General features: G+C 31.3%; 2 protein-coding genes across 3 annotated transcripts; both read right to left on the bottom strand.

Moving 5' to 3' along the window:
- Positions 1-5038: 5038 nt before the first annotated feature.
- On the bottom strand, positions 5039-10558 carry LOC18106458 (heavy metal-associated isoprenylated plant protein 39). Of its 2 annotated transcripts, none has more exons than XM_024589439.2 (3): positions 10416-10558; positions 5614-5689; positions 5039-5543 (listed from the first exon to the last, which is right to left on the bottom strand). In XM_024589439.2, the coding sequence occupies exons 1-3, from the start codon at positions 10425-10427 to the stop codon at positions 5239-5241; spliced, it is 393 nt and encodes a 130-aa protein (XP_024445207.2). In that variant the 5' UTR covers positions 10428-10558; the 3' UTR covers positions 5039-5238. The 2 variants fall into 2 exon arrangements, with proteins under 2 accessions (XP_024445207.2, XP_006372382.3); XM_006372320.3 differs by lacking the exon at positions 10416-10558 and adding an exon at positions 6005-6268.
- On the bottom strand, positions 9332-10559 carry LOC127904522 (heavy metal-associated isoprenylated plant protein 39-like). The gene is made up of 3 exons (XM_052448681.1): positions 10416-10559; positions 9994-10069; positions 9332-9863 (listed from the first exon to the last, which is right to left on the bottom strand). Exons 1-3 carry the CDS (start codon positions 10425-10427, stop codon positions 9574-9576), a joined length of 378 nt encoding a protein of 125 aa, XP_052304641.1. The 5' UTR covers positions 10428-10559; the 3' UTR covers positions 9332-9573.
- Between the last annotated feature and the right edge of the window lie 1371 nt (positions 10560-11930).

The following is an 11930-nucleotide window of genomic DNA, read 5'->3' as shown; positions in this document are numbered from 1 at the left end:
TGTTTCAAGTGTCGAAAATGCCTTTCGTTTCTAATCGTAGGGTGTTTTCTTTATTTCATTTTCTTTTTTTAAAAAAGCAAATTTAGATTTTTACTAGTTATTTCACCGCGTTTCACTATGAGTTAGATATTATTTTTTTAATATACTTTTGTAATTAAAAAAAAATTTAAGTTAAAATTAAAAATTTATGCACATATATAATTAAATAAATTATAACCTATGTATGTTAAAAAGTAAATAAAAAATTAATAACTCAAAATAAAATTAAAAAAATCAAGAAACAAATATAGATCAAGATATTTAATCTTTAATAAAAAATTTATCCGGTTATGTTTATTATATTTTTTTATTAAATTAATTTTTTTATTTAATCAAATAATAATATAAATAAATACATATTAAATTAATAAAATAAAATAAAAATATTATACAAAACTCCAAGAAATATTATTTTAAGTGTAACTTAGACTTATTTAATAGTAGCAAAAAACATTGACAGAAATCTGAACTGGGCTACAGCCATCCAAGCCTTCAATATGGCTCTGCCCATGCAACGTATGTGATCGGTTTGGTTATGGAGCAACAAGTGTGGAATGTGCCAAAATGGTTCATGTTTTTTGACACCTTTCCTCTCTTTGGGTCTACTGTTTGTGGGATTGCGTATGGGGCTTTTTCTACAAGTATGGATCCAAACAAAAAGGGTTCCTTTCCTGGGTTTGAACAAGTCCAGAAGAAGATGTGGAAAGAAGAAGACGAGGGCAAGAACTCATGGGGATGAGGAAGGATATGATCACGACCCGAGCATGTGCTTTCCTTTCCTTTCTTCTTCTTCTTCTTCTTCTTCTCTATTTGACTTTTCTTCAACTCCCATGGAGTTAATAGCAAATAGTGTACGGTTTTTCTTTGTCTTTTTGTCGAATAAAATAAGAAAATGCTCAGTATTTGTATTAATTGGTACTTGTTAATATGATTTCTTAAAGTGTTAAGGCCAGAAGTCACGTGAGTACTCGTATATATACATTAACTTATTTGAGTTTCCTTTGACAGATGAACACATGGAAACAAACGTCAGCAAGCCAATCTACGTCTAGCTTTAGTTGTTGGAAGAAGACAGCTGAGAATTGCAGTGCAGAACAGCATATTTCATAATATCTTAAGCATAATACAAGACTCAACCTGGGAAATTTACTGGTTATATAGTTTTGAAAAAAAAATATTATATTTTTTTAATGATCCGGCCTCAAGCATGATCGACTCATCACGACATTAATTCACCTCATAAATAGAACCATATCTTATAACACGGATCTTAATATCTGCTTATGCTCCCCAAATCAAAACATGAACTTATGGGATCATGATATGGACATCTTTTTTTTTAATTTTTTTTTAAAGATGCTCTGGGTGTTTTTTATGAGCATGAAGATATTAGTAGTTCGGTCTCAAAGTCCACACGTTCTGGTCATAGACTCACAGTGGCTTTATTAGAAGCATCTCGATCCCATCCCCAACAATGGCCAAATTCTACTTAATTAATATTTCAATTAATTGAAGGACTGCTTTGCAAATTACGTATCGAGTGATGACGTATATATAAAACCATTTTTCTCCAATTTTAATTAAGACCATTTTATCATCTGGTGAAGGTTTTTTAATAGCAAACCTCTGTAAGATCCATCACAAGAGTTAACCTTGGAGGTGGACGTGCTTTGGCAAATCTCTATCATATTACATACGAAATTGAAATTGATTGGTTTTTTTTGGCTCTCTCTTTAGCTTTATTTTTCTGATCTGTAGAAGGTATTTCTCCACTAGCAAGTTTTTTTTCAAAAGACTTCCTTTATTATTTAGTGTGGATAGCAGGGAAGAGCAATATTTCTTATTTTTATTTTTTAATAGGATTCTTCCCTGTGAGTGTTCTTTCTATCTATTATTATATATCTGAAAAAATCAAGTTATAATAATTGGATAAACAAAAAAAACCCTCTCACGCGTGGAATTATAGATATTGATGTGTAATTAATTTAATTCAAAATATAATTGACGTCCATAATACATGCTGATGTGTCTGTCTATATATATATATAATTCTTAATTAGGGCGTTGTCGCTCTATGCATGGAGTTTTCTGCAAATTAAACGAACATTAGCCGGCATTCTTGTCCAGGTTGAGAAGGTCATGATCAGTACTGCTACAGAACAAACTTCAGATGCTTATCCTCCCACGGCAATATTTTTTACACAGATTTGTTCGATATTTTATTCATTGGTGAAAGTGATCTTCACACACTGTGTGGGATATTTTTCAACGACCAAAAGAGCCCATGCAAGTACTGTAAAAAAGAATGTGACTTGCTCACCATAATTCACCAGAGGAATGGAGACTCGACTCTCCTCTGAAAAAAGTGAAGAACAAAAGTCATAGGAGTGGAAAAGGGAAAATCTTTGCCCTTTTCATACAAAACAGTAGAATTGCAGGATAGTTTTTGAGATTTATCCAACAAGATGCCAAAACAACATTAGTCAACAACACAACGTTCATCGTATTGCATCAATCCATCACATTAGTTTTCATGTTTCCATGGAGGATGAGATTTTAAGGTAACAATATTGTACTTTTCTTGCAATCGTTTTCTTTTAGAACACCATTACATGACCTGTTCTGTGCTAAAACCCTGGCCAAGTAATTGTATTCTCAAACACTGTGTCCGCCAAACAGCAGTACAGAACAGCATATTTCATAATATCTTAAGCATAATATAAGACTCAACCTGGGGAATTAACTGGCTAAAGACACAAGTCATGAATTGGGTTTTTTTTCTAAAAAAAACCCAACAATAATATAGTTTTGAAAAAAAATAAAAAATTTTAATGATCGGGCTAGCGCTTGAACCATGATCAACTGACTTATCACGACATTCACCTCATAAATAGAACCAGATCTTATAACACGGATCTTAATATCTGCTTATGTCACCAAATCAAAACATGAACCTATGGGATCATGATATGGGTACATGGACAACTTTTTTTTAATTGTTTTTTAATAAAGATGCTCTGGGTTTCTTTAATGAGCATGGAGATATTAGTTTGGTCTCAATGTCCACATGTTTTGGCCAGAGACTCACAGTGGCTTTATTAGCAGCATCTGGGTCCCATCCCCAACAATGGCCAAATTCTACTTAATTAATATTTTAATTAATCAAAGGACTGCTTTGCAAATGACGTATCGAGTGATGACGTCCAAAACTGATTTTTTCCAATTTTGATTAAGACCCTTTTATCATCTGGTGAAGGTGGTGCGTAAAACTAGCTGGAAATTAAAAACCCTACGGTTTTTTAATAGCCAACCTCCTCTGCAAGAGGTAACCTTGGAGGTGTCCGTACTTTGGCAAATCTCCATCATATTACGATCCTATGACTTCCTCTGATAACGTACGAGATGTGAAGTAAGACGTTTAGCCTAAACCATCCAAGCTTAAATTAATTACATGTATGGTTTTGTTGAATTAACCTTTAAAAAACAGTACTAATCTTAGTAAAAGTGGACCTTAATTAATGTTTGAGATGGATAACGTTGTTTAATTTCCTAGCTGCTAGTTGATGACAAACATGATTAGTGTATATGTTGATGTAAACTTAGCTAGTTGATAACGTTGTTTAAGATTTGTTTATTTCTTGACAGAGTGGTAAGAGGATCCTATCGAAAATATTATCGGAAATCTACAATATATATAGTCCGACTACAGCTAGCAATATTGAAATTGATAGGTTTTTTTGGCTCTCTCTTTAGCTTTATGTTTCTGATCTCTAGAAGGTCTTTCCTGATCACCAGCAAGTTTTTTTTTCAAAAGACTTCCTTTATTAATTTTAGTGTGGATAGCAGGGAAGAACAATATTTCTTATTTTTATTTTTAATAGGATTCCTTTTGAGTGTTCTTTCTATCTCTTATTATATATCTGAAAAAACCAAGTTATAATAATTGGATAAAACCAAAAAAAACCTCTCACGTGTGGGATTATAGATTGATGTGTAATTAATTTAATTCAAAATATAATTAACGGTCCATAATACATGTTGATGTCTCTCTCTCTCTCTCTCTCTCTCTCTATATATATATATATATATATATATATATATATATATATATATATAATTCTTAGGGCATTGTCGCTCTATGCATGGAGTTTTCTGCAAATTAAACGAACATTAGCCGGCAAGAATGTCCAGGTTGAGAAGCCTGATCGATCAGTAACAAACTTCATATGCTTATCCTCCCACGGCAATATTTTTTACACAGCTTTGTTCGATATTTTATTCATTGGTTAAAGTGATCTTCACACACTGTGTGGGATATTTTTCAACGACCAAAAGAGCTAGCCCATGCAAGTGTAAAAAAGAATGTGGCTTTCTCACCATAATTCACAAAGGAAAGGAGACTCGACTCGTCTGAAAAAGGAGAAAACCAAAAGTCACTGCAGTGGAAAAGGGAAAATCTTTGCCCTTTTCATACAAAACAGTAGAATTGCAGGATATATAGTTTTTGAAATTTATCCAACAAGATGCCAAAACAACATTAGTCAGCTGCAACACAACGTTCATCGTGTTGCATCCATCCATCACATTAGTTTTCATGATGTTTCCATGGAGGATGAGTTCTTAAGGTAACAATATTGTACTTTTCTTGCAATCGTTTTCTTTCAGGACATCATTACATGACCTGTTCTGTGCTAAAACCCTGGCCAAGTAATTGTATTCTCAAGCCCTGTGTACGTCCGCCAAACACAAAGTTGACATGATTTCCCATTTCCAGCTATAAAAAGACAAGAAAAATCACAAAGTACTTATAACCAGTACTTGGATATGGTAGAAAAAACAAATACAACATGGAAAAAAATATATATCTCCATGCGTTTATTGTTTTGAAAATAAAAAAGTTTATTTCAAAAATATTTTAAAAATAAATTTATTTTATATCTTCAATTTTGTTTCCTTAACGAAACACCTGATTTGTTCTTATTTTTTCATATGCATAATATCAAAATAAGACCCATAATTTATTTATATAAAACAACCCATGACACCATCAACTTCTGTTCTAATAACACCGGAAATTTTCAAAATCACCAACTAATTGTGAAAACTATTTTTTTCACTTATTTCATCAATATATATATATATATATATATATATATATATATATATATATATATTTGTTTTTAACGTCTAATTAACAAATTAAGAGATGACACAAGCATTTGGAGTATCCTGATCTACACATCTAACATAATAATATGGGGGCATATGAGGATTATAGGCCTGGCAAGCCACCTGATCTTGATCTTTCTTCTTCTGATCTCCTTGCTTCTTCGGCTCTTCTTTCTTGGGCTCATCTTTTTTCTTCTCAGGCTCTTTTGCCGGTCCTACTGTGACTATTTCTGTGTGACACAGCTTTCTCAGTTTGGCCACTATGCATACTGGATCAATGTCCCCTATCACTGTCATCTTCTTGTCCTTCATGTCGATGGATACTGAATCCACCCCTGCAAATTTGCATCACAATTTATTAGGTAATGACCATATAGCAATAAATAAATAAAGTAAATTCAATACCTGAGAGACCAGAGACTGTCTTCATGGCTTTTTTCTTGGCTTTCTCATCATGCAACTCCAATTTCAACACAGCTTTCTGCAACAAAATAATCAAGATAATCATGTGAATTTTGTTATAAATCAATATCAAGATAATAATCAAGAAACAGTAATCACTTAAAATTAATACCAAGGAATCCCATTAAAACAATGACTAAATCAAACTGAAGCCAACAAAACTCAATGAATTATGTAAAAGAAGCAAGCTTTTCATCAAAATAAGTAAATCAACAGGAAAAAAGAAAGTAAGGAAAAGAAAAGAAAACTTGACGCATGATTCATTCATGCAAGCATACAAGTCATATCTAATAGAAAATATATATATAGAGAGAGAGAGAGAGCTGATTCTCACCTTCATTTCTATAGCTTAGAGAGATATGATCAGAGAAAACGTTGAGATCAAACAGTAAACAAAGAAGCTTGAGATGAAGAAGTAAGGGAAGAGCTAAAAAAAGTAAAACATGGTGATCAGAAGGGTTCTTTGTGGTGGGGTTTAATTATAGTGAGGGAGTGAAGAGAGAGCAATGAGTCAACCTGAGAGCAGTAGTTTATGGTCAATAAACGCAAAATCGTAGGACCAGTAAAGGAAAGCACATTGGTGTTTCCAAAGTCGATCATGACTATTTTCTTTCTTTCTTTTCTTTTTGGAAAAGACAAGGAGGATTTAGATCTATAATTTATAACTCCAAAAAGTGTGCAGCGGGAGTGTAAGAACATGCTTTCCTTCTTAAAATCTCAGAGCTCAATTATTGGAACAAGTATGTCTGTATTAGTTTACAGATACTTGTGAAAAAAGAAAGGAAAATGAGAATGTTTTCTTAAAATTATTTCGTTCGCTAAAATTGATGTGCTGCCTATTTCTTTCTTACAAAGAATGTTTTCTCTCTAGCGGCTTGTGGGGCGTCGTGCGGAATTAATGACCGGCTTTCTTGAAATCCTCCCGATATTTCCTTCATAAAATCGCAGCGCTTGGGGTATGACATCCGGTTTGGCACTTGTGAGATCTTTCTCTCTCTCTCTCTCTCTCTCTTTCCATTTTGATATTGACAGGTGTCACCCTAGATTGTTAAATCAACCATTTAATATGATTTTCTTTAAGATTTGATATCTGTTATTTTAATTATTGTTTTTTATTTTAAATGATTTATAAAATTTGAGTTTTTTTATTTCATTATCCTTTAGTTTTTTTATTTCTTTTTTTTATTATTTATTTTATCTTAGATAATACACAAATCAATTAACATCTAAATACAAAAAGTCTCATGAACTCTAAATTCAAGAATCAGGAGAGATTTTAATCCTACATGAAAAAACCCATTAACACGTGAAATTAAATGGTTAAAATCCCTTACCACAACCATAGCAACTAAAAGGAATATGCTTCTTGCAAAGAATCAACGTTTTCCCCTTTCTCTTCCATTTTTGCATACATTTTTTTTTAAGTTCTAACCTCTCATTGTTTTTCTAACCTCCTAATTTTAAATATTAATTCAGAATTATTATTGATACTATTTTATTTTCTTAGGTCATCCAAATTTACATACTATTTTTACTGAAAACAGGTTTTTGAGTTAAAATATATTCAGTCCTAATTTTTTGATACCATAATGGTCGAGATTTGAATTAAATTAGATGGTGCATTGTTTGACTTGTTTTTTCAAAAAACATATCATTCACCTTAATTATATTTTTCAAAAAAATAAACCAATGTACGGGCCCTCTTAAACGGTCAGGTGTTGGCCTGGTCTCTTTTTCTTATTTTTTGGTAATTTGATGCTCTTAAAAGAATTCATGCTTTTTAAAAAAAATTGTTTTTTAAATAATTTTTTAATTTATATTTAAATCAATACCCCTTCTCTTTGATTTTTTTTTAATTTTTATGTGTAGTATTTTTTAAATAGTGGTTTTTTTAAGTATGCTGTATGTATTTAGTTTTTTGAATAGGTTTTTCTAATTAATCTATAATTTTTTCATGTTTTATATAATTGAACTTTGTTTTAAAAAATAAATAAATAAATAAATATTTTTTTATAGTATGTCTAATAAGTGCAACATTGTGTGACATGTTTTTTCCTTTTATTTTATGCAATCAATTTTGTATATATGTTTATTTTTATTGTTATTTAATTAAATAAATAAAATTATAAAAAATAATCGGTTAAATGAACCACGTTGCATTAATATCAAATATTTTGATCTATATCTGTCTCTTGATTTTTTATTTGTTAATATAAAAATAATTTATAATTTATTTAATTAAATGTATGCATAAATTTTTTATATTTATACTTAATATTTTTTAAGTTAAAAAACCTGTCAAAAAAAACTTACATATTTAATTTTATTGTTGAAAAAGAATATCTACCCCACGACAAGAGCGTCGACCAAATAATTAATGTGGGTGTGTTGCGCGTGGTGTCATGCAAAACAAACATTAGTTGGCATCTTGTCTAGGTGGAGAAGGGCTTTATCACTATCTTACTCACAAACAAACATCACTTGGCATCTTGCCTCGGTGGAGAAGGGCTTTATCACTATCTTACTAACAAACAAATTTTATGACGAAGTGTATGTATAGAAAAGATAAAATTAAGATTTTCAGAATCTAAGGTTAAAATTATAAACACCATACAAAAATAGAGAAAAATCTCTTATATTTTATTAAAGTCTAAATAATAAAAAAACAGTAACTATTTATATAAAATTTCACGGATTTGTTTTCAAATAGACCATTGATCCATAGCAGTACTTGTTGGTGATTTTTTATACAATTTTGTTTGATTTTTTTATTTATTAACGTGGATGTCCAGGCCAGTTTATACGTACCTCAACTAATCTCATGGGCCCTGAATTTAACGACCATATAAGCCTCTAGTGACCATCATATGAGCAACCACGAGGTTCGAACCTGAAACTATAAAGGAAAGCTAACTCTTTAATCCCAAACACTTACTATTGGACAATCTTCTGGACTTTATTTTGTTTGAATTTTTATTCATCGGTTAAAGTGATATTCAAACACTGATGAGGGATATTTTTCAAAAAAAAAAATTGCTATAAGTGTAAAAAAGAAAACGTGACTTTCTTACTATTCACAAAGGAAAGGAGACTCCTTAAGAAAAAAAGTGAAGAACATCAAAATAGTAGAGAGAACCAAAAGTTAATGGAGTGGAAAAGGGTTTGCCCTTTTCATACAAAGCAGCAGAATTGCAGGATAGTTTTTGAAATTGGTCGAAGAAGACATGCCAAAACAACATTAGTCATCACTTTAGTTTTCATATTTCCTTGGAGGACGAGTTTTTTTTAAAGGGAACAACGTTGTACTTTTCTTGTAATCATTTTCTTTTAGAACACCATGCATTACTTGAACAAATTGGCCTTTTTATGGGCGAAAACCGTGACCAAAGTAACGGCGGCCTTTTATTCTCAAATTCTGTGTCAACAAATACCAAACACAAAGTTGACATGATTTCCCATGTTCATTTTCATAAAATTTAATTATTATGTCGAGATAAAAACAAATAAATATAAAAAAATATTTATTTTATATAACTCTATCTTCTTGATGAAATATGTTTTTATATTTATTGTTTTTAATTTTTTTTATCTTGGAAAAGTAACAAAATAATGCCTTACGTGTCCATTAATAAAAAATCACTATCAAATTGGTATGCATTAATTAATACCAAAATAAGACCCACAATTCATTAATATAAAACAACCCCACACCAATAAGTTTTTTTTATATGGTCGTTAAATTACTAACGAAGTTCTAATAACCACATCAACTTTTGTACAGCTGTAGTGTAATCACTAACGAAGTTCTAATAACCACCCAAATTTCCCAAACCCACCAATAAGCTATATTATTTTTTTCCACTTATTTCATCTCTATATATTATATTTGTTTTTAACATCAAATTAAGAAATGACACAAGCATTTTGATTATCCTCTACACATGAAACATAACAATATGGGGGCATATGAGGATGATAGGCCAGGTAAGCCACAGGCTCGGGATCTTTCTTCTGATCTCCTTCTGGCTTCTTCGGCGGCTCATCTTTTTTCTTCTCAGGCTCTTTTGCCGGTCCTACTGTGACTATTTCTGTGCCACACAGCTTTCTCAGTTTGGCCACTATGCATACTGGATCAATGTCCCCTATCACTGTCATCTTCTTGTCCTTCATGTCGATGGATACTGAATCCACCCCTGCAAATTTGAATCACAAATTAAACCACTAGTTTTTTTTTTAAAAAAAATATCATAAATACTTCCAACGTTGATCTTGATTTATTAGATAATTAATGACCATATATATAGCAATAAATAAATTCAATACCTGAAAGACCAGAGACTATCGTCATGGCTTTTTTCTTGGCTTTCTTATCATGCAACTCCAATTTCAACACAGCTTTCTGCAACAAAATAAGTTCATGTAAATTTTGTTATGAATCAATATCAAGATGATCAAGAAACAGTAATCACTTGAAATCAATACCAAATAATCTCATAGAAACAATAACTAAATCAAACTGGAGCTACCAAAACTCACTGAATTATGAAAAAGAAGCAAGTTTTTCCTCAAAATAAGTAAATCAACATAAAGGAAAAGGGAAAGAAAATAAAACTTGGCTCATGATTCTTCATGCATGCATACAGATCATCTAAAAGAATATATATATATATATATATATATATATATATATATATATATATAGAGAGAGAGAGAGAGAGAGAGAGAGAGAGAGAGATGATTCTCACCTTAATTTCCATAGCTTAGAGAGATGTGATCAAAGAAAAAGTTGAGATCAAACGGTAAATAAAGAAAGTTTGAGGTGAAGAGGTAGGCGAGAGGAGGAGCTAAAAAAAAACTCGGTGATGAGGTGAAGAGTTCTTGGTGTGGGGTTTTATAGAGAGAGTGAGGAGAGAACAGTGAGTCAAGCTGAGGACAGTGGTTTATGGTCAATGAACTTAAAATTGTAGGACCAGACGACCAGTCAAGGAAAGCACATTGGTGTTTCTGGCGTGGAGATTAATTCCGTTTCTAATTTGTTTACCGGGAAATAATTGTTTTTTACAAAGTGATTTCTTTAAAAAATAAATTCTTAAAAAGTAAATTATTTTCTAATATTATATAAAATAAATTAAAAAATACTTTTCAGTATTTTTTATTATGTTATAAAAAATACTAAGATTTTTTTAGCTGTTCTTGTAGTTAACATGATAAAATAAACTTGCAACAAGAAATCAACCCATAAAAGGGTGATCTAGTAAATAAAATAATTTTTATTTAAAATAATATTATTTTAATTTAAAAAATTATTCAAAACAATATATTTTATTTAACCAGTCAAACCCACTGAGTCATGGGCGGAGGCTATTAACCGTGGAGTCAAGTCAATTACAAAGGAACTCCAGCTCCTCTTTCTCAGAAACAACTCTCCAGTTTCCGGTCAGTGTGAATGCATGATATCTTCATTTCCTATAGTGAAGTAGAAACAGATCTGTTCTTTTCTTTCTTTGCTTTGCTTTCAATCGGGTGTTAGGAAAGTTCCAGCCAATGCAAAAAATGTAGATCACTTTCTTAATCGAACCTTGTCACGGCATCGACAATTAATTAATAGATCCACAGTACATGCATGTGGGTTTGTGGCTGCGGTCGGTCAACGAAGATTTAGCTTCCTTTTATTATATATATATTAACCCACTTGTCGTCGATCACATGGCAATACCAGGGAAGAGCTTCGAGGGAAATCGTATCCTCAAAACTTTGAAGAAGTTTACATCTTGGTTCAATAATTTATAGAATATGCTTATTTCACCCTTCCAAGAATTATGTCCCGTAACCCTTTCTTGCTTTATTTTCAGTTTTTCTATGATTTTTCTCTGAGGTTATAATTAGTTTTGCCCTTGCATGGTATGGTCTTCTAATTCAGTCTGTATTTCTTGTTTCCATTTCACGTTCCGTGATTGACATGTCGACCTGTAGTTAATTAACAGTTTATTGAAATTAATTAATTAATTAACTATCCCCTTATTAAAAAATCAATCCCACAGGTGGATTTGCTTTCGGGATGGATACGGGAGGAATCCAGTCAACTCAGATCGGTTGCTTTCTTAACTTGTTAAAAAACTTGGTTTAGCCCAACAGATCTAGGTGCAGATTTGATTTTAATTTTTTTTAAAAATAAAGAAATAATTTACTCACAGTTCAGTTAACTAAAGTTAAAACTCAATTTCTGACTCAATGACTTTTGTTTTTGAAAAAAAAAATAG

The sequence above is a fragment of the Populus trichocarpa genome, chromosome 17 (genome assembly GCF_000002775.5).
Source record: "Populus trichocarpa isolate Nisqually-1 chromosome 17, P.trichocarpa_v4.1, whole genome shotgun sequence".
Lineage (NCBI taxonomy): Eukaryota > Viridiplantae > Streptophyta > Magnoliopsida > Malpighiales > Salicaceae > Populus > Populus trichocarpa.
The sequence above is the reverse complement of the archived record's forward strand: the minus strand, read 5'-3'. Positions and strand labels throughout refer to the sequence as shown.

Coding starts and splice junctions, on each gene's coding strand:
- LOC127904522 (XM_052448681.1), bottom strand. Junction 9,864..9,993: donor GATAGTCTCTGGTCTTTCAG/GTATTGAATTTA, acceptor TCAAATTTGCAG/GGGTGGATTCAGTATCCATC.
- LOC18106458 (XM_024589439.2), bottom strand. Junction 5,544..5,613: donor GACAGTCTCTGGTCTCTCAG/GTATTGAATTTA, acceptor GCAAATTTGCAG/GGGTGGATTCAGTATCCATC.